General features: G+C 51.1%; 1 protein-coding gene across 5 annotated transcripts in view; it reads left to right on the top strand.

Moving 5' to 3' along the window:
• ADIPOR2 (adiponectin receptor 2) overlaps window positions 1-22,579 on the top strand; it is a 421,991-nt gene that overhangs the window by 299,237 nt on the left and 100,175 nt on the right. For all 5 annotated transcript variants that reach the window (XM_069628629.1, XM_069628627.1, XM_069628630.1 and 2 more), the window contains one exon: window positions 2,299-2,485. In XM_069628629.1, the coding sequence (XP_069484730.1) occupies window positions 2,299-2,485 (187 nt within the window). The remainder of the gene's footprint in view (window positions 1-2,298; window positions 2,486-22,579) is intronic.

Genomic DNA, 22,579 nt, shown 5'->3' on the forward strand with positions numbered 1-22,579 from the left:
CCAAGTAGTCCCCATAGGGGTGGATTAATGCAAGAGGACCTCATGGGGAGGGACTCCCCCTCTGGGGATAAGGACGACCACCTTGGGTTCAACCCGTTGTACAACATCACCCCCCCCACCTGCTTTAGCCACCCCCTATATTTTAAACCACTATATTGAAAGTAAACCGATGTATTTCTGTAGTGCCAGGGGTACAACCAAGACAGAAAATACAAGGAAAAAGAAGAGCACAGAAAACATTAGGATTACTGGTTGTGCAAGTACTGAGACGAGGTGTCTCACAGGGGGCATGAGGAATACCAAGGAGCCATTGACAACATGTGTCATTGTTACGCTGGGGCGGAGTCAGCCCTATAAAGTGGAAAGGGAAGGACTCCACGTCTTCAACTTCCCTCTTTGTTGGAGAAACCAGGAGTTTCGAAGTCTGCACTCAACCCTAGGAGAGGACTCTGTAGAGGACGCCAGTGAGTGGCAAAGTGAATCCATGACTGGTCTTGCGTCGGCAGGATTGAGCCCAGCGGGAAGAAGACAAGGCAGTTGCATGTCCTCCAGGAGGAGACCACACGGTCCCCGAATGGTGCAGAGCCCGCAAGGAGTCACCACACGAAGCAGCCGCAGAAGCAGCAACGAAGCAGACGGCTGCAGGAAGTGCGAAGGAGATCAACACCAGTTCCCAGAAAGACCGGCGCCGTGCGAGCAAGTTTCAGAAGGTAATGTGAAGCGCAGATGGACCGGTAGGGATGTGAGGCAAGGAGAGAGGGTTCTGCTTTATACAGGGGCAAGCGTAAGGCCTTTGAGAGGGCCATCAAGGCCTAATAAATAGTACCGTTTTATACTTCTGTGGGTTGTGCCATTACTTGGCTGTCTGTTTTGTAAACTGTACTTGCACCCCATCCTCTGACCGCCTGAAAGCTGTCTTACTGCTCTGTCTACATTGCTTTGTAAGGGTTTGGCTAGAAAAAGTGCCTCATTACGATTTTGGTGGTATCTCGGTGGTAAATCTGCCGAGATACCACCAAAACTGTATTACTGTTACCGCCACTTAGTCTGGTGGGATTACCGCCAGATTGCAAGTGGTGGTAGGTGGTGTTAGTGCCCATTAATTGGAGTCCATGGGACTCCATAGGGGATTTTGGTGCTATTTCACCAGCGATAATGCTGCAGATTTTGGGCGCTAAGGTGGTGGAAATACTGCCGGTTCTTACTGGAGGCTTTTCCTCCACCTTACCCCCAAACCTCGTGGTTGTGCAGCAATCCAGCAGTAAACTGTATTACCACCACATTTTATCCACAACGCCCAATGTTCTGCTGCTGGGTTGGCCTCTGAAAACACTACCACAGGGTTTGCTCTGAAAAAATCCACCTTACAGTCGACATTTAGCATTTAAAGTAGGGGCGAGAACAATCTTGCTCTATTGGAGCCTAATACCTTACAGTTTAAAGCCACCCACATATCTAGATATATGTTGGCAGAATAGGGCTGGGCACCAGGACGTATAAACAAGGTGTGTGTGCGACCCTGCCCCATTTGATGTTCTTATAGACCATCTCTATCATATCACTCGGGGATTAACTTAAACACCTCACGACTTTATCCACGTTTCTTAGTTGCTTGAATATAATTGTGTGTTGAATGTCATTTAGAGGTCAGGGAGCTCAAGCACAGCATAGCTGCATCACCACCACAGATATTGTGACTATTGTTGAGGACATTTAGGGGCCCTTTGAATCCTATGTAAAGGTCTGGAACCATATTGCTGCATACCAAGATTTGTGGGATCATGATGGAACTGAAGTTAGTATTTGACTAGCACGTCTGAGCTGATGGGTGCATTTGCATTTGCTCTGTAGTTGGCCAGCACCTTCAATTTAACTTGCATTTGAATATGTGGAGCAGCACTACATGATCTCTCCCCCACCATTTGATTCTACAGCTTTACACCTGGTAATGGGAAGGATCTAGTTTCTTATCCCTAACATGTCAGCACATGATTAACCCCTTGTTTGTCATCGAGTGGAGTCTCTAAGCTGGGTACCCATTTCCCATGAGCAACTTCCCTGCTGTTGAATCAATACTCACTTTCCCAAATAGACCAATCTATGCATTTTGGACTGATGCGAACATCCCACCCACAACATAAACAAATGCTCTTGGCTACTCACCAGTGAAAAGGCAGGGCTGTGAAGCTCATGATGTTCCTCATGCAGGATGCCAACATTTCAAATATGTTCTGTTTCTTTGCCTGATGTTTCACCTAAATGCATATGACTACATTCCCCCCCCCTTTCTGTTGGCAGGCTGTGTTTTTTTCCTGTGTTTGGGGCTTTTCTACATGTTCCGGCCCAACATCGCCTTTGTGGCCCCTGTTCAGGAGAAGGTGGTTTTTGGAATGTTCTTCTTGGGCGCCATCCTCTGTCTCTTATTCTCATGGGTGTATCACACAGTCTACTGCCATTCGGAAGGCGTCTCGCGTGTCTTCTCCAAGTAAGTACTTGTCGAAGTTCCCACTTAACGTTTTGCTTGATAACTATCATGCTTTGCAACGCTTTAAACCAGATGAAGAATTTATTTCTCAAAATAAAATAAAATTTGTATTATCTTTTATCAATAATGAGACAGGCAATGAAACAGTTTACATCACATAGCATACAGCTTTTTAGAACTTCATAAGCCCCCTCAAGCCCTCACAACCCCACTGCCCCCTCCCCAGCAGCACGCATCGACTGGAAATGCAAAGACAAATTCAACCATAAATGTGATTTTAAGCAAGTGTGTTTTGGTACTAGGTATTGCGGATCCACTTGCGCTACACTCCTTGGTTTGTAATTGTTTATTGTTGGGGTTTATGAGCTGCACGGTCACGGGTTGCGGAGGTGTTTCCCACACCTCTTTTTCGGAATTGCGGTTTGTTTAAGATACCAACCCCTAGTATTAGTAGGGTTGTCACTTAGAAAAGCACTTCAACCTCGTAGTTTGCAGCCAAACGCACGTCTGGACCTCAGCACCACCAATCCATTAACAATTGGAGCGCTTTTTCATTCCAATGAACGCATTGACCCGCCCACCCATCCAACGAAATCATCTCACCAAGCCTTTCTACCACTATTAGCTCTTTTAGCACAATGTAACGCCATCATGGACCACAGCCCCACCGGGCCCATAGAACCCAATAGCACCTCAACAGGAATAGACCGATGGCAACTGGCCTCTATAACGCACATTTCCGTCACCAGGTGACCCTCACCTCTGGGTCCCACTGGCTCATCACTCACCCAGCACCTTCATCCAATCAGCCTGGGCCTGATACCACCAAGTAGCTAATTCCATCCACTTTTCTCCCTATACCTTAGCCCATCCGGGCTGTTTAGAAGCCAACAGGACAACCTAATTCGATATTGCCAACCGGCACCCAGGAAAAAACTCCAGGTAAGGCTTACCATTTCATCCGATGTCATTGGCCCTCATTCCGAGTTAGGACTACGGCATGGAGTAAATAGCTCCATGGTGGGCAACCATGGAGCTATTTACTCCATGGAATACCGGCATGGTGAATGGAGTAATTTCCGGTCCATTCCAAGGTTGAATGGACCGGTAATTCCCCATTCACCATAGCCCTTCCCCATCCCCATTTCTGCCCCCATAGGGCTCAATGGGAATGGGGAAGGAGGTAATTACGGCACCGTAAATTACAGTGCCGTAATTTACTCCAAGGTCACTTTGCGGGTCCCGTAATTTACTCCTGCTAAAAGCAGGAGGTAAAGAGGGACCCGCAAAGGGAACTCGGAATACGGAGGTAAGGGATTACCGCCATTGGTGCCCTTACAGGCGCCGGTAATCCCTTACCTCCAACCTCGGAATGACCCCCATTATACTTCATTTATACCTAGTAAGAAGGAACAAACATGTCATACTAACACTGAACCAACCTTTCGAGGGGATTGGGTCCTTCGACGTATTCCATATCTATGACATGTAATCACCACAGCTGTGCTGCTTCGGAAACTTTTTTCTGCGTCCTGCGTCGATGACGTCGATGCGCCGTCGTCGAGGACCTCCTCCGACGTCCGACATCATCCGATGTGATAAGTAGGACGCACGACGCCCGTAGCCTCAGTTCTGTTTTTTCCGCGAACGTGTTGCTTCGTGAATCTCGGTTAACGCCTCGACTCTTTGGAGTTCTGTTCTTCTCGGTTCTTCGAACCTGTTCGTTTTGTGAGAATCCTTCGTGTGAAGATGTCTTCTACTTCGTCTTCGACCCTGCGTCCGGGTTTCAAGAAGTGCGGGGAGTGTGGGTCCAAGATGTCGGTGACGGACTCGCACGACGCCTGCCTCTGGTGCCTCGGGGAGGCCCACGACACGGATTACTGTATCGACTGCCAGTCGCTCACGTCCAAAGCCTTACGCGAACGGAAGAAGAAGTTGTCGGTAGGTCGGGTGTCCAAGCCCCGGAAGTCGAAGTCTGCGGGGCTTTCGACGGATGATTCGAGGGGTGACTCTCCGCGTCATCGTCGGAAGTCTCGTGGTTCTCCTTCTAGGAGTCGGTCTCGCCACTCCTCAGCCTCTTCGAGGCACTCTCGGAAGCGCCGACACCGGTCGTCTTCCAGGGCCTCTTCGGAGGACTCTCCCCGGCACGTCGCTTACCCCACCAGCCGTGCGACGCCGGAGGAATGGGCTTCCTTCGGGAAGAAAATGCAGGGTACTAAGCCGTCCGCGCCCCCGAGTGGGGTCGGTCGTGAGAGGTCGAGAGACACCGCTCGCAAGAGTGGTCGGCACAAGTCACGGGAGAGGTCCTGTTCGGACAAGGAGACTCGTTCTCGACGTACCCGTTCCAGGTCCCGGTCCTCGACGCGTTCGAGACCGTGTGCACCTGTGAGGTCTTCGAGGAAGACATCGACGTCTGAGGCGTCGAGGGCGTCGACAGGCTTTCTCGAGGCTCCGAGGAATTCGTCGAAGCCGTCGACGCTTAGGTCGTTGAGGGACACGCTCGGGGCTCCGGCTTCAAGGGCTGTGTCGACGCCGCCGATGCTGGCGGCGCTGCATCTGACGTTGACGCCGATTTCCTCGACGTCGACGCCGATCCTCTCGGCGCTGATGCCTGTTCTCTCGACGTCGGCGCCGATTCGCTCGACGCCTTTCGTGTCGGAGGTACCCCGTGGCACGGGGGAACCCCCTAGGAAGGCTCTGCTTAAGAGCAAGCACTCTCGGGTGCCTTCTTTTCGCCACCTGGAATATATTTCAGAGGCGGATGAGGATTCTGATGGCCTGGTTCCTAGTCAGGTTGCAGATGAAATTGTCTCGGGCCATAGTCAGTTTGACGATTTGAGGCAGTCACTGCATGATGCCAGTGGACTGGACACCTCTCCGGAGGTGGAGTTTTGTAGGCCTGAGCCTGGCTCTCATGCCGATTCCTCGTACCGGCGCCTTATGGCTAGGGTTTCTGAGTATTTGGGATGGTCTGCTCCCCCAGGGGAGTTTGTGCAGGATGATCTGACGGACATCCTTGATGTTGGTCCCCCAACTGACCCAGTACTGCCGTTCCGTATGGCTTTACAGAGAAGGGTGGCGGCGGCTTGGACTGCTCCGGAGAGTCTCCCGGCGGTGGGCAGATCCTTGTCGCGAAAATACCGTCCAGCCAGTAGCGACCCCTGCTACTTGACCAGGCACCCCACTCCGGAGAGTTTGGTGGTGCAGGCGGCCACGGCCCCGGCAAAGCAGGCGTCGTACCCTACCATCCCTCCTGATAGGGACAACAAACGTTTTGATGGCTGGGCGAAGAAAGTGTTTTCTTCTGGTGGTATGGCGCTTCAGGCGGCCAACTCAATTTGTGCCTTGTCTCGTTTCACACACACTCTGTGGAACTGTGTTGCGTTAGCGGCTGAACATATTCCCGAAGGGGACGAACGGGATGGTTTCCTTGCTATGGTCCAGGATGGTAAGGATGCCATGTGTGAGTCCGTTCAGTCGGGTTTGGACTTAGCTGAATGCGTCAGTAGGTCCATGGCGGCGAGCACCGTGATACGCAGGTTTGCGTGGTTGCGGAAGTCGGGGTTTGCTCCTGATGTGCAGTCCCGGCTCCTCAACATGCCCTTTGACGGTGAACACCTTTTTGGCAGCAAGGCTGACGAGAGCCCTGCGAGGTTGCAGACCTCAAAAGCTGCAGCGAAGTCGTTGGGCGCTGCAGTTTGCCAACCTCCGCCTTTTCGTCCTAGGGGACAGCAGTGGAGGGGTGGTTCCTTTCGCTATTACTCGTCCTTCAGTAAAGCGAGAGGAGCTGGCAGTCAAAGAGGCCAACGCACGGGTACCAGAGGTGGACGACAGGGTACCCGTGGTGCCAAGGCCGCTCGGGCAGTTGCCTCTTTGCCCTCAGTTAACGCCGCAGCCGCTCCCACTCAGTCATGAGGCCATGTCCCATGGTTCGCCGGTTGGGGGAAGGCTGGCGCAGCATCTTGTAGAGTGGCAAGCCATTACTTCAGATGTGTGGGTTCTGGAGATCATAACCCACGGCTACTGTCTTCCCTTTCGGCACAGGCCTCACGACAATCCACCGGGGAACCTCTCTTTGCAGAGTCCGGATCCGCTCCTTGCGCAGGAAATTCAAGCCCTGCTGGAGAAAGGCGCCATAGAACTGGTGCCTGTAGCGGAGAGGAACAAGGGATGGTATTCCCCTTATTTTTTGATTTCGAAGAAAGACGGGAGATTGAGACCCTTCATGGACTTGCGCGGTTTGAGCAAACTCCTCAGGAAGGACAAGTTCAAGATGGTTACTCTCTCTCAAGTCCTCCAGGCCCTTCAGCTTCAGGACTGGTTGGTGTCACTCGACCTCAAGGATGCTTACTTCCATGTGCCGATCCATCCCAAGCACAAGAAGTACCTGAGGTTCGCGGTTGGTGACTCGCACTTTCAGTTTCGGGTCCTGCCGTTCGGATTGACCTCCGCCCCGAGGGTTTTCACCAAGCTCATGGTGGTGGTGGCAGCGCATCTCAGGCAAGGGGGGATTCACGTCTACCCCTACCTGGACGATTGGTTGATCAAGGGGAGCTCTACCGAGCAAGTCCTGGATCATCTGTCCGTCACCTGCCACTCCCTTCACAGGCTGGGCTTCTCCCTCAATTTAAAGAAGTCCCGTTTGACGCCAACACAGCGGCTCCAGTACATCGGAGCAGTGCTCGACACTTCCCTGGGGCAGTGTTTTCCTCCCCAGGTGAGGGCTCTTCACATTCAGCAGATGGTGCACAAGTTTCAGCATGCCCAGACGCTCCCAGCGTTCGAGTTCTTGAGGTTGCTCGGCCTCATGGCATCCTGCATTCTTCTGGTGCCAGAGGCTCGCCTGCGGATGAGATCTTTGCAGTGGGCACTCAAGACGCAATGGTCGCAGTCCTCCGGCAGGATGTCGGACCCGGTTCAGGTGCCGCCCTCGGTCGCCCGGGACCTTCTGTGGTGGGCCGTCGAAGGCAACTTGATGAAGGGGGCTCCATTTTGGCTTCCCTGGCCGGAGGTGACAATCATGACGGATACATCCCTCACGGGATGGGGTGCTCATGCCAACGGGCTGACAGTCAGCGGTCATTGGTCTCCGTCGGAGTCCAGACTCCATATCAATCTGTTGGAGCTGAGGGCCGTCAGGCTAGACCTGAAGGCTTTTCTGCCGACTGTGCGAGGAAAGAGTGTCCTGATCCTGACGGACAACACAGTGGCCATGCACTACCTCAACAAAAAGGGGGGGGGGCAGGGTCACTTCCTCTGTGCAGGGAGGCGATGCAGCTCGAGTTCTGGGCCATCCAGCAGGAAGTTTCGATCTGGGCAGTTCATCTGGCCGGAGACGAAAACGTGACGGCGGACGCTCTGAGCAGGCAGAGCGCGATCTCTCACGAGTGGGAGTTGGCTCAGGAGATTCTCCTGGAGATCTTCGCCCTTTGGGGGACCCCTCAAGTGGATCTCTTCGCCTCCAGTGTCAACCGGAAGTGCGAAAGGTTTTGCTCACGGGAATTTCATCCAAAAGGAGCCTTAGGAGACGCGTTTGTGGTGGAGTGGTCATTCCCGCTGCTGTACGCGTTTCCTCCAGTCCCCGTCATCCCGCAACTGCTGCGGAGGTTACGGAAGTTCGGTTCCCGGATGATCCTCATTGCTCCGGCGTGGGCTCGGAGGACGTGGTACCCGGACCTTCTCGACTTGTCCATCTGCCCTCCACGTCGTCTTCCCTACCGAGACGATCTGCTCTCACGGGAGGGGGGTCAGGTTCTCCATCCAGAGGTCAGATCCCTCAACCTTCACGCTTGGCTTCTGAAAGGTTGAGGTATAAGGATTGGGACCTCCCTGAAGACGTGATGGAGGTGTTGCTTTCGGCCCGAAGGCCAGCAACAAAGTCTCTGTACCGTTGCCGTTGGCGTAAGTTCTGCGACTGGTGCAGAGTTCAGAATGTGGATCCTTTTGCATGTGACATCCCCATGGTTCTGTCCTTTTTACTTTCTTTGGCCCATAGGGGCTTGCAAGTGGGTACCATTAAAGGTTACCTGGCGGCGCTGTCCATCTTTAAGCGCTCGTCTGAAGAGTGTTCTTACTTTAAAATCCCTTTAATTTCACAGTTTCTGAAAGGGCTCACTAATGTGTTCCCTCCGTTACCTTTCCTGGTGCCCGGTTGGGATTTAAACCTTGTTCTTAAGTTTCTTATGGGTGCTCCGTTTGAGCCTTTACATTCTTGCCCTTTGAGGCTGTTAACTCTGAAAACTGTGTTTTTAGTTGCGGTTACTTCCGCTCGCAGAGTGAGTGAGTTACAGGCACTTTCAGTTAAGCCACCCTTCACTGTATTTCACAAGGACAGGGTTGTCCTTAGAGTTCGTCCTTCTTTTCTTCCGAAGGTAGTGACGGAATTTCATTTGGCCCAGAAGGTTGTTCTTCCGGAATTCTATCCTCCTCCGCATCCTGGTAAGGAAGAGGAGAGGCTCCATAGGCTTGATCCTAGGAGAGCTTTAAGCTTTTATGTTTCACGCATGTCCCGGGTCAGAGTGGACGATCAACTCTTTATTGGTTACGCTGGAAAGCGTTTGGGGCAAGCTGTGACGAAACAGACTTTGTCTCGCTGGATTATTTTAGCCATCTCGGAGTGTTACCGCTTGGCGGGTAAGGACCCACCGGCTGGCTTGCGGGCCCATTCTACCAGGGGTGTGGCTGCATCTACTGCCCTGCAGAGGGGTGTTCCTATTCGCAACGTCTGTGATGCAGCCACCTGGGCTTCAGTACATACATTTGTACGTCACTATTCCCTCGATTCCATCCGAGGACAGGATCTGGCCTTTGGCAAGGCGGTCCTTTGCTCTGCTATTTGATTGGCTATTCTAAATTTTGACTCTAAATTCTTTCCCTCCTCCTTGCTCTGGTACTGCTTTGGGAGTCTGTCATAGATATGGAATACGTCGGAGGACCCAATCCCCTCGAAGAACAAGTTACTTTCTTACCTGGTAACGTTCTTTCGATGGGATGGTCCGCCGACGTATTCCATATCGCTCCCGCCCTGCCTTCCCCGCTGCAGAATTTCTTTTGCCATTGCAGCTTACGTTCCGCAAGGCTTTGTGTCTGACTGGCAGTTGACTAATGTCACACGTTCTGGGGGAAAAAACTACAACTGAGGCTACGGGCGTCGTGCGTCCTACTTATCACATCGGATGATGTCGGACGTCGGAGGAGGTCCTCGACGACGGCGCATCGACGTCATCGACGCAGGACGCAGACGCCGAAAAAAGTTTCCGAAGCAGCACAGCTGTGGTGATTACATGTCATAGATATGGAATACGTCGTCGGACCATCCCATCGAAAGAACGTTACCAGGTAAGAAAGTAACTTGTTCTTCTCCCTCTCCTTCCTCCTCCATGACTGAATATGACATGCAAACAATGTTACGTTGTAAACTAAATGTAATAACTGACATGTCAACTTATAAATCTGTTAAATTACAATGTCAAATTATCACCTTCACAATGTATCAGTCTTTCACCACCAATTGTACCAAAACGTAATGAAATCAGCCTTGATAAAGACCCTGTGAGGCAAAACGTGTGTCGGCTGACCACCAATGAGAACAATAAACTATGCCTATAACTTTATTAACCAGGTTGTTAATACTTAGAATTAATTAACTAAGTGCAAGGTATTCGGGTACCGACAAACTGCATAAATGTCATCTGTCATACCTTCTGATTCCCCCCGGCCAGTGGGTTAGTTACCATGTTCAGTCAAAAGGGGTAGCCAAATCTCTTCAACCCTCGTCTTTGACACATTTAGGACATGGGATAGCCATTCCATGTCATAAATTGCCTTAACTTTCCAAACCCATTCTTTCTCCGTAGGGGCTCTATTTTGTTTCCACATCTGCGCTACACAGCACCTGGCATCCACCAGCAGGACACTACCATATGTCCCCCTGCTTCTTCCATCTCATCTTCTCCATACACACTAAACAAAATCCACCATGGTGTGGGGCGTCGCGAGATTCCATCAATCCTCTTAATCCATGAGAGAACCTCCCCCCAATATATCTGTATACAGATACACGACCCCCCACATAAGATAGTAATCCACATTTGGCTGGCGGCACCTCCAACAGCAAGAGTCTACCCCAGAGTACATCCTTGCTAACATCGGGGGTGAATATTGCCAGCGGGGAATGAGCTTGATCGCCTTCATCCTATAATGTAGGGATACTGTGGAATGCGAGACCCTCCTACACATGGAGTACCACCCATTATTTATTTCTGAAAGTCTATTGCCTATTTATCTCTGACCTTTAAGCAATTAATAGTACCGCCTGCAACATCATCTTATAGAGTTTTGCTATTCAGACCCTAGAGTCTGTATTCTGCAGAATGACTTCTTCAAGGTGGTAAAGTCTCTCTGTATGTTGTCCTCCATCTCTGGTCATTGAGGGCCCCCCTCAGCAAATAATGTACCAAGGTGCCCAGGTATCATCACCCCCAAATACCAGAAGCCATCCCGAGAGGACACAAAAAAACAGCCTCCCCAATTAATTCCCATCCGCTGAGTCCCAGGGCTCCACTTGATAAACCACTGATTTCCCAAAATGTATTTTGAAGCCTGATAACTCTCCATATCTGGTCTGGCCGTTCAGTAAGTTTGGGACAGTAGCCCGTGGTTGCCTTACATACAGGAGAGCATCATCCGCAAATAAGCTGAATTTATATTATTATGACCCCTTTAATGTCCCCATTGGATAGAACGTCTGTCGCCCATGGTTCCATAGCAAGGGCGTAAAGGAGGGGTGACTGGGGCATCCCTGTCTGGTACCCCTTCCTAGCGGGAACACCCTGGATTCCTCCCCATTTAGCACAACTTTCCCTCTAGGCCCAGATTAAAGAGCAGAGACCCAAATCTGATGTATTTCGACCCCATCCCTTTCTTAGACATGACCCCTGAATTTATTTATTAACTCCATTACAGTAAATGTCCATGATCAAGTGTTCAGTTCTTTCTATATAAGCCATCTGCTACACTGTGACCTCAATATAAATCTTAGCATTTGCACGAATACAGATATTCTTCAACCTATTTCATTGTTTTACCCAACTATTAAACACTCTTGGCATTGTGTTCGCTGTTTAGAGTTGGGCAAGCTCAGGGGGTTTGGGCTGGCCCGAGCCCCATCCAAGGCTCTTGTCTGCGCCTCTGCTCGGGCCAGTGCCTGCCCAAAGCAGGGAAAGGCAACGAGACCTACAGGGTGCTCGCCCACCCCTTAGATAAAAAGATAAGGCAAGATCTGTAAATGTGCCGATAGCACTTACAGGCGTGCATCTGCCGGTCCTCCGGTGCCGGCCGTCTGACTGCTGGTCCCATCCAACAACTCATTGATTGGCTGGGACAGGAGAGGAAGTCAGGCAGACATGCGCCTGGAAGTGCTGCCGGCACACCAGGTGCATGTTTTATTTTTTCCGCCCCAGCCACAACGTGGCTAGAACACTTCCTAGTCGTGCTGTGCGGGAGCAGTGAATTCAAAAAGGTAAGTGAGCCCCTTTGTTTCTCCTCCCAGTACCCTTTATCTCCTTTTGTTGCCCGAGCCCATTTAGCTGTCCTAGACCCATTTTGCCCCTTTTCTTGATTCCCCAGTCCCATTTAGCCCCCTCTGTTGTCGCTTAACCCTTATAGCTACACCCAGACCCTCAGACCCTTTGGTGCCCCCGAACCTTTTTAGCTCCCCGAGGTCCGTTTTGCCCCTTTTCTTGACCCGCAGGCCCATTAAGCCTCTTTTGTTGTCCTTGTTTTTGCCCCCTTTAGCTCTATTGTGTTGCCCCATCACCCTTTAACCTCTGTTCATGTCCCCTTTTGTAGCCCCTAAACCCTTTAGCCAATTGTTGCCCACCAGTCCCGTTTAGTCCATTTTTGTTGCCCCTAGCACCTCTTTTCCCCCTGTTCTTGACCCTTGTTGTCCCCAGCTCTCTTTAGCCAATTGTGTTGCCCCAGTACTGTTTATCCCATTTCCTTGCTCCATTTAGCCCCTTTTCTCACCCCAGTCCCTTTTTTCCCTGACACAGCACCCCCCCCCTACTTTTGCGCAGCCATTTTCTAGGCTCAGCTCGTTTTGGGCCCGAGAGCCAGGCCAGACCCTGAGCTTCGGCCTTTCCCATGAAATCTCTGGCTCCCGTAGGTCTGTTGGTGTTGGTACTATATAGGCTGATACAATCATTTAAAGTCGTTAACAGACTTGGGTAACATGTCTCTGTGGTACATAAATGTCTTGAGTGACTGCTTCAAGTGAAACTCGAGTATGATTCAAGTCTCTGTGGTGCCTTCAAAGGCTGCATGGGGGAGGCCAACCTGCTGACAAGCCATAACCAGTTGTCATGCATGAGGTTGCTGTTTCCGGGTGAGCTAGATACGAGATGTCTGGGGCAAGTGTGGTGTGTCGATTTCAGAGAAGCAAGCAAAAAGGCAAAGTGTCAGTGTTATTGGGATTGGGATTGTGACTCAGGAGATACAGCAGTTTGCAGTGTTTAGAAATTGGTCTTCCATGGAAGGGTCCTTTTCCACTTAAATTATTTTATGCTGCAGAAACTAATAATGACTGCTCCCTGATGCGTGCACAGGTTTCCACACCAGAGTGCCCCAAGACAGGGTCAATGTCACACGTAATACTATCCAGCACCAGTATTGACCTACAGAGTTCATGGTCTGCCTCCCCACAAATACAAATGTCTGGTTGTTTAACTGCCATAACAACAAGAAAGAGATGGTTTAATCTTCCAGTGCAGCCACTTCATTTGTCTGAGAGTTCGCTGATTTTCTGGTAGTATAAGTTTTTTGAACTCGAAGGGTGACTGAAGGAGAAGACCCGTTGGGTCCTTGTGATCACTTTGTTTCTAGGTCACCATAAACGTCCTTAGTCTCTAGCCTCCTACTCAAGCAGTAAGATGTGACCCAATTTAGGTTGCTCTACTGACTCTGAAAGGAGCGTGCTTGTATTAAAGAGATCCAACTAGAGCGGAGGGTGACGACTCTTATTGAAAATGGGTACAAAACACCATGGGAAGCAAAGGGCACCAGTAAGGTATAATTAGAAATGCAAGCAGTGCAGAAACTGACAAAGGAGAACCACAGTAAGCACTGAAGCTAATTTGAATCCGTAGCTGCTATGAAATATGTATCAGGTTATCCCGGCAACGGGTCACCGGAGAGGGACACAGTTGCCGGGATAACCTGGATCACAGATCACGCTGCGGTCATGCAGCGGTGCAGACCATAGGGGGACCCTATGCTATCTGGATCACCAGACAGGAGACCGCGCTGGGGGCACCCAGCCAACATCACAGAATAGCGGGCACCCTGTTAGCCCGTGGTAACACTGGCACCTTCATGGCCTTGGGGTCACCCAGGCCAACACGTGACACGGCCGGAGTTGCCCAGCAGGGCCACTGTCATCGTCCAGCAGAGTTGCCCGGCAGGGGCTCGACTACTGCAGTACAACTTGGGGGACACCGTTGCCCAGCATGGGCGCCGTCTCGTGGTATGCCCAGACATGGTAAGCCATCTGCCTGCTACGCAGTGCCACGCACTGCATGAACGACACAGTAGGCAGGAGTCCGTTGGTTCTAAGACTGATGATCCGGAAGCTGCTCATCACTTTTGTTGATTGCAGTCACGTGGTCAATGCCACGAGACATGAGAACGTGCCCTGGGAGATACCATGCTCCCAGGAGGGTGTGACACACCATAATCCTCCTTTTCCATAAGGAACAAACAAAAGACAAGCATCACTGAACATCAAAACAAATTAAATCACTAACAGCCACACTTGTGATTATGGGTGCAAACAAGACTCACATACAAACACACGCATTTAGCATGTACACAATTTGAGGGTGACAGTGTTGGTGGCACGTTGGGGGTTTCACCACATTATCAAAGGACCCTTTATTAACCTGGATGAGGAAATCTCAAACCACTGAAAGACACCAATGGCAGCTTCTGGCACCATATAAAGCAAGTTCATAATACGGATGTTCACAGCTTCACATAGCCCATTGACTGGGCCATATTAAGCAAGTCCTGAGTCTGCAGGCTCCCAGCCTTCACAGGGATGTCTACTGAATCCACCTTACGCACTTGTGGAGTTGTGGGAAACCAGTTCGTACTTTCACCAGTATCAGTTCAGGACAATCAAACACCACATTCCAGGGGCCAGGAAAGCCACACCTGGGGGCCCCAGGGGCCACATCGACCTAGTCCATATACAGTGGGGGCAACCAGTGGAAGGGTACTGGTGGCAGGATGGTCGGCCGCTCCTCTTCCCCTTCTACATAGGGGCTGCTGGCAGGGAGACACTGGTGGCAGCGTGTCTGGCCATTCCTTTCTTATGCAGTCCCTCTTGGCAGGAGTACTATCGGCATTGGAGGGCACACAAGCACTTATAAGAGCTGCAACCCTCATTGTTTATATCTTTTTGAGGCGCTGGCCCAGTTCTCCCCTGATGCTACTCGGAGCACACCTTCACCTCTTTTTCCGCCTTTTTTCTGAAAAGGTCAACACCACCTGGTCTGGGAGTACCAGGGTAGCGCTGGTGTGGCAACAACAGGCGTGCCGTTCTGCTGGTGTGGGGCCCGCTTATGTAAAGCGAACGCAGGCAGCCACAGCACTTAACTTTTCTTCCTCTTTTGGTTTGAGAGCCCTGACAAGGAGCATTTCCTTCCTCACCGTCGGAGGGGCCTGGGTCTCATGAGGGGAGCACAGGCAGTCTCCACATTCTATTCTCTTTGACCGCCGGGCGGTCAGGGTGTCATTTGTGCAGCTGCCCCTGCACTTTCGACAGGGAGCGTGTTCATTTTTTTTTTTTTTTCACTGCCCAGCCCCGGATCGATATTTGGGGCTCTGGCAGGCTGCGCACTCGCCTCCATTCACTCTGCATATACAGCGCGACGCGGATACCGCGTCCTCTCTCCACAACGCTAGTTTCTTTTCCTTTTGTCTCATGCTCCGATCGCGCATTACATTATATATATTCACTGTCAGGCGGCCTAGTCCTCACCAGGCCACGTCCACTCTATTTGCGGGTGATGCCGCCTCCTTACTCTTGCGGCCGACACCTTTAGCTCCCCCATAGCACCGCCCCCCTTACCTCATCAGGGGGGGACACGAACACCCCACAGACCCTTGGCAGGACTCAGCAAACAGGCGCCGGACAGCCACGGTGGTCGGACAGGCTCCTTCTTTCCATGTGGTGTACACGCCAACATATACAGGGCACTGGGGCCCTCACTCCTCATCGCCAATGTTATGTGCCGCTCCCCGGTCATCGGAGCGGGACACAGTTGCCGAGATCACCCAGATAAAAATTAACAAGGGGGGGTCCTGGGAGTCTCTCTGCCAGACATTAGTCCTGGTTACGAGAGGCTTACCCAGAGTCTTTAGCTCACTATCTTTCACAGAGAAGAAATATCCCAAACATATCAGTCTTTGTCCTGCCCTGGGGCAGTCCAGCACCGAAATGCTAGGCAATTCTCCTCTGAACAAGAGTACCAACAGAAACCCCAGACACATGTTTCGGTCTGGTTGGACCTCATCAGTAGGGTGGATCTGTGCCTCTCTAAGAATAGTGAGCAAGGGGTCCACGTCTGGATTCCCCTAGTAACTTAGGGTGAGACCCAAAGTTACTTAAATATGAAAATTAACAAGGGGGGGTCCTGGGAGTCTCTCTGCCAGACATTAGTCCTGGTTACGAGAGGCTTACCCAGAGTCTTTAGCTCACTATCTTTCACAGAGAAGAAATATCCCAAACATATCAGTCTTTGTCCTGCCCTGGGGCAGTCCAGCACCGAAATGCTAGGCAATTCTCCTCTGAACAAGAGTACCAACAGAAACCCCAGACACGTGTTTCGGTCTGGTTGGACCTCATCAGTAGGGTGGATCTGTGCCTCTCTAAGAATAGTGAGCAAGGGGTCCACGTCTGGATTCCCCTAGTAACTTAGGGTGAGACCCAAAGTTACTTAAATATGAAAATTAACAAGGGGGGGTCCTGGGAGTCTCTCTGCCAGACATTAGTCCTGGTTGCGAGAGGCTTACCCAGAGTCTTTAGCTCACTATCTTTCACAGAGAAGAAATATCCCAAACATATCAGTCTTTGTCCTGCCCTGGGGCAGTCCAGCACCGAAATGCTAGGCAATTCTCCTCTGAACAAGAGTACCAACAGAAACCCCAGACACGTGTTTCGGTCTGGTTGGACCTCATCAGTAGGGTGGATCTGTGCCTCTCTAAGAATAGTGAGCAAGGGGTCCACGTCTGGATTCCCCTAGTAACTTAGGGTGAGACCCAAAGTTACTTAAATATGAAAATTAACAAGGGGGGGTCCTGGGAGTCTCTCTGCCAGACATTAGTCCTGGTTACGAGAGGCTTACCCAGAGTCTTTAGCTCACTATCTTTCACAGAGAAGAAATATCCCAAACATATCAGTCTTTGTCCTGCCCTGGGGCAGTCCAGCACCGAAATGCTAGGCAATTCTCCTCTGAAGAAGAGTACCAACAGAAACCCCAGACACGTGTTTCGGTCTGGTTGGACCTCATCAGTAGGGTGGATCTGTGCCTCTCTAAGAATAGTGAGCAAGGGGTCCACGTCTGGATTCCCCTAGTAACTTAGGGTGAGACCCAAAGTTACTTAAATATGAAAATTAACAAGGGGGGGTCCTGGGAGTCTCTCTGGCAGACATTAGTCCTGGTTACGAGAGGCTTACCCAGAGTCTTTAGCTCACTATCTTTCACAGAGAAGAAATATCCCAAACATATCAGTCTTTGTCCTGCCCTGGGGCAGTCCAGCACCGAAATGCTAGGCAATTCTCCTCTGAACAAGAGTACCAACAGAAACCCCAGACACGTGTTTCGGTCTGGTTGGACCTCATCAGTAGGGTGGATCTGTGCCTCTCTAAGAATAGTGAGCAAGGGGTCCACGTCTGGATTCCCCTAGTAACTTAGGGTGAGACCCAAAGTTACTTAAATATGAAAATTAACAAGGGGGGGTCCTGGGAGTCTCTCTGCCAGACATTAGTCCTGGTTACGAGAGGCTTACCCAGAGTCTTTAGCTCACTATCTTTCACAGAGAAGAAATATCCCAAACATATCAGTCTTTGTCCTGCCCTGGGGCAGTCCAGCACCGAAATGCTAGGCAATTCTCCTCTGAAGAAGAGTACCAACAGAAACCCCAGACACGTGTTTCGGTCTGGTTGGACCTCATCAGTAGGGTGGATCTGTGCCTCTCTAAGAATAGTGAGCAAGGGGTCCACGTCTGGATTCCCCTAGTAACTTAGGGTGAGACCCAAAGTTACTTAAATATGAAAATTAACAAGGGGGGGTCCTGGGAGTCTCTCTGCCAGACATTAGTCCTGGTTACGAGAGGCTTACCCAGAGTCTTTAGCTCACTATCTTTCACAGAGAAGAAATATCCCAAACATATCAGTCTTTGTCCTGCCCTGGGGCAGTCCAGCACCGAAATGCTAGGCAATTCTCCTCTGAAGAAGAGTACCAACAGAAACCCCAGACACGTGTTTCGGTCTGGTTGGACCTCATCAGTAGGGTGGATCTGTGCCTCTCTAAGAATAGTGAGCAAGGGGTCCACGTCTGGATTCCCCTAGTAACTTAGGGTGAGACCCAAAGTTACTTAAATATGAAAATTAACAAGGGGGGGTCCTGGGAGTCTCTCTGCCAGACATTAGTCCTGGTTACGAGAGGCTTACCCAGAGTCTTTAGCTCACTATCTTTCACAGAGAAGAAATATCCCAAACATATCAGTCTTTGTCCTGCCCTGGGGCAGTCCAGCACCGAAATGCTAGGCAATTCTCCTCTGAACAAGAGTACCAACAGAAACCCCAGACACGTGTTTCGGTCTGGTTGGACCTCATCAGTAGGGTGGATCTGTGCCTCTCTAAGAATAGTGAGCAAGGGGTCCACGTCTGGATTCCCCTAGTAACTTAGGGTGAGACCGCCCAGATCACAGATCATGCTGCGGTAACGCACCGGAGCGGGCCAATGGGGCCACCCTATGCTATCTGGGGCATGTGCCCTCCTCTGGGATTCTGGACTGACGACTAACGACTACTGCATTACTGCGGCTCAGAAAGTACGGGAGGTGCTTTGGGATCATACTTGTGCTGTGGCAAATGAAACGGTCCCTAATAGAACTGATACTTGGGTATTGATGGAACACGGAGGAGAGGCAGGCCGTTGTGAGGAAACTGGTCTGCTTACCCCACTATTTTGAACTACTCCATTGCGGGGTGGTCCCTTGATATAGGGACGCGTGCCCACCACAGGGTCAGAAGTTGTAACGCCGAACCCGGGGAAACACGCCCTTTAGGACTGCATACTCCAGCAAGGAAATACCTTTGTTCATCCCCCTCACTGCTCTCTAGTGGTGTGGGCCCCCAATATAGGGGCATGTGCCCGCCACAGGGGCCTTAGGTGTAACTCGGTGGCCAAGGTGAGCACTGGAGCATAGAGGGAAGGGCCGCTTCAGAGACGCAGGAATCAAGTGTGGAGGAGCAGAATTGAACGTGGAACGGAAGAGACACCCGCAGGCACTAGACACAGGGTGTATGGACGTGAGGGAGTAGTTGGCAACCTACAAATACGCCCACAGCGCCCCAGCACACCATAGAAACACAAATGGATCAAAGATTAGTCGAAATGGAGAGCCGGGAGGAGGAATTCCATCTAAAAATTGACAATTTGGAAAATCTTGAATGACTGAACAACCTGAGAATCTTTGGCGCTCCAGATAAAGGAGAGTCAGAACAAGACTTGAAATGAACGCTCCACGTAATTATGAAACTCCTATTTGAGGATGACTCTATTGATGAGGTTACGATTGAAAGGATACATAGATCAGGGGGGTCTGCTGGGGGTCCGAAGTCTGTCCTAGCTCGATTCCACAATTATAGTGACAAGACCAGAATCTGGGAGAGAGCGAAGCAGAGGAGGCCAATCACCCTTGGCACTGCGAGAGTGATGATTTTTCAAGACTTCTCATCATTGACCCTGGCCAGGAGACGGATGTGCATTCCCCTCACAAAGTGGAAAAAGGAGTCCACTATAGATGGGGCTTCCCTTTCTCTCTCATGTTCGAACTGGAAGGACACAAAGAGAAGCCGAGGACAGAGAGATATAAGAAACTGCATAGCTGAGCTGTTGGGCAATCCCGAGAATGAACAGAACCAAGCAGGAAGAGGAGAAGACACACAATGGTGTATACAGGGGCAGAGACGGAGACGGATACTGGGTTCCAGAAATACAGGAGGATGAACGCTCCCCCTGGAATGGACACCCGATGTAAGCTGGGAACACTTGAGTGCTTGCTGACTGGAAAAGAGGGCCAGCTGTGAGGCTACGGCAGGTGGTGGAGAACCACATGATGATCTCCGGGGGTTAGCCTCGGGGTGATGCGACTCCCATAATGCCCCAGACATGTTACATGGAGGTCTAGTCCATAGGCATGCCAGAGGTGGGCTCCGTTTCCCAGACACTGTGGGAGTCTGTGCTTTTTGTCGATGGTTGATACTTGAACCGCAATGGATTGAGGGATCATAGGGTAGAAGGGATTTTGGTAAGTTCACATATTTTGAAGGGAGGCCCTTAGGGGGTCTCAGACTATGGGGGTCCGGGCAGTGCACTGGCTAATGGGGATGTTTTGTATGTGAGTGATTTTGGCGAGATTGTGGGATGTTGGGGGGTGAGGGGGGTCAATGTTTATAAGGGTGCTTTAAGAAGGGACCGGGAGGTTACCGGTATCTGCTGGTGGTCCAAACTCGTCCTGGTGATGCTAACCGGGGGATGTCGGACACCATTAAGGGGGGGGGGGTGGAGGGAGGGAGGGAGGGAGGGAGGGAGGGGAGGGAAAGGGTAGGAACTGTTTTTTTTCTCGAGCGGAATGTGCACGTGAGTGTGGCCACAGGATCTGGGGTTGGGCCGTCGCGGTGGCTGTGGGGAAGGTTGGTGGAAGGAGGCTAAAATGGCGGTAGACTCAGGTTCTCAAAGGGGTGGTCTTCTCAAGATGGGCACCTTGAATGTTAAGGGTTTGAACTCGCCCACGAAGAGGTCACTGGTGGCCAGGAAGTTCCAAAGAGCTGGGCTTGATGTGCTATTTCTACAGGAGACCAAATATGCTAAAGAGAAGGAAAGTAAGATTTTGGGAGCGAGTTTGGGGGAGGAATAGTAGGGCTCGGGCCCTCTGAGGAAGGCGGGGTGGGCATTCTCGTCAGGATAGGGTTAAAAATGGAGGTGACCAAAATATGGGCAGATGTGGAAGGTAGGGCCCTGATGATTGTGGGTACTGTACAGAAAGTGAACATCATGCTGGCAACAGTGTATTCCCCCAATATGGGTCAATCATGATTTCTTCAGAGGACACTTCCGAAAATAATGTTGGAGGCCTCGGAGCATGTGGTCCTGGGTGGGGACTTCAACTTCTGGGCGGATGTCAATTTGGACAGGCAGGGGGGCAACTCCAGAACACTGGACCTGTCAGATGGGGGACGCACTGGGTTCAGGGAAATGTTGGAAGTGCATGGGTTAAGGGGTGCATGGCAGAGTTTCCACCCGGATAAGAAGGGGTACACCTTTTACTCAGCGCCCCACTGAACCATCACCAGGATAGACTATGTGTATGTGACGGGGCGGTCTGTTGAATGTAGCGCGGGCCTCTGCGATATCTCCGATCACAGCGTCGGACCATGATATGGTTATGATCGACTTTGATTGGTCAGGCCTTCCACACAAAGGGTCTAAGTGGAAATGTAATGAATCGTTGTGGAAAGACCCAGTCTTCACAGAGATGGAGGGGGAAATAAGGGAATACTTTAAAATGAACAATACGGGACAGGTTTTCAAGGAGGACGGTGTGGGAAGCGTGAAAGGTGACATGTCAGGGGACCTGATCAGGGAAGGGGCCAGGAAAAAGAGGGAGGGGGCCCTCATTGAGGGTAGGCTGAGGGGGGAGATAGCCCACCTTGATAGGAGGACAAGGGAGGCTACATTGGAGAGGGAGGATAGGATCCACGAGGCCAGACGCAAGAGAGATGAGTTGCGACTCCTGGAGGAAGGCCAGACAATTCAGAAACTACAGTTTCTTAAACAGAAGTCCTACGAGAAGAGGGATAAGGCAGGTACTCTTCTGGCTGCCATGCTACGGGGACAGTGGGCGGAGAGGTGGGTGGCGATGATGGAGGAGGAAGGAGGGGCACATAACTCAGAAACGGGGAGAATTCCAGAGGTGTTCGCAATGTTTTACGAAGCCCTGTATAAATCCGAAACCGGACAAGGGAACGCAGGAGTAGACATATATTTGACAGACATACAGATGCCCAAACTCTCTTGTGAGGAGGCTGACAAATTAGATGCCCCAATAACGGCAGAAGAAATCAAAAGAGCGGTGAAGAGATTACTGCTGGGAAAGGACCTGGGTGAAGATGGTTACACAGCGGGCTTCTATAAGTCCTTTCTTTCTTCCCTTCAACCCTTCATGGTGGAACTTTTTAATGACATTCTTGAGTCGGGTGACGCCCCAGATTTGTTCTCACGTGCACTCATCACAGTGATCCCTAAGGAAGGGAGGGACCCCAAAAGGTGCAGATCCTACTGCCCTATTTTGCTATTTAATATCGATGCCAAAATCTACACGAGGGTACTAGTGGAGAGACTTGAGGTGTATATGCCCTGTCTGATACATTCAAATCAAGTTTGGATTTATAATGGGACGACAGGGCGTAGGCACAGTGCGGAAAACACTACATTTGATTCATGAGTCGCGGAACATGGGGGGGCGGGTGGCCTGGCCTTGCTGTCGGTAGACGCTGAGAAGGCCTTTGATAGAGTTGAATGGGGTTTCCTAGAGGGAGTCCTGGGCAAAGTGGGACTGGTTGCTAGGTTTGGGAGGGGGGGTAAAGGCAGTGTACACATCTCCCAGGGTGTCAGTAGCAGTCAATGGGCATTACTCCCGATGGTTTGACTTAAGCAGGGGAACACGGCAGGGTTGCGCCCTCTCTCCGATATTGTTCGTCCTCTCCCTTGATCCCCTGGCCCGGAGACTCTGGGGAGATCACCA

The sequence above is a fragment of the Ambystoma mexicanum genome, chromosome 12 (assembly GCF_040938575.1).
Source record: "Ambystoma mexicanum isolate Mex_15411 chromosome 12, UKY_AmexF1_1, whole genome shotgun sequence".
NCBI classification, from domain to species: Eukaryota; Metazoa; Chordata; class Amphibia; order Caudata; family Ambystomatidae; genus Ambystoma; species Ambystoma mexicanum.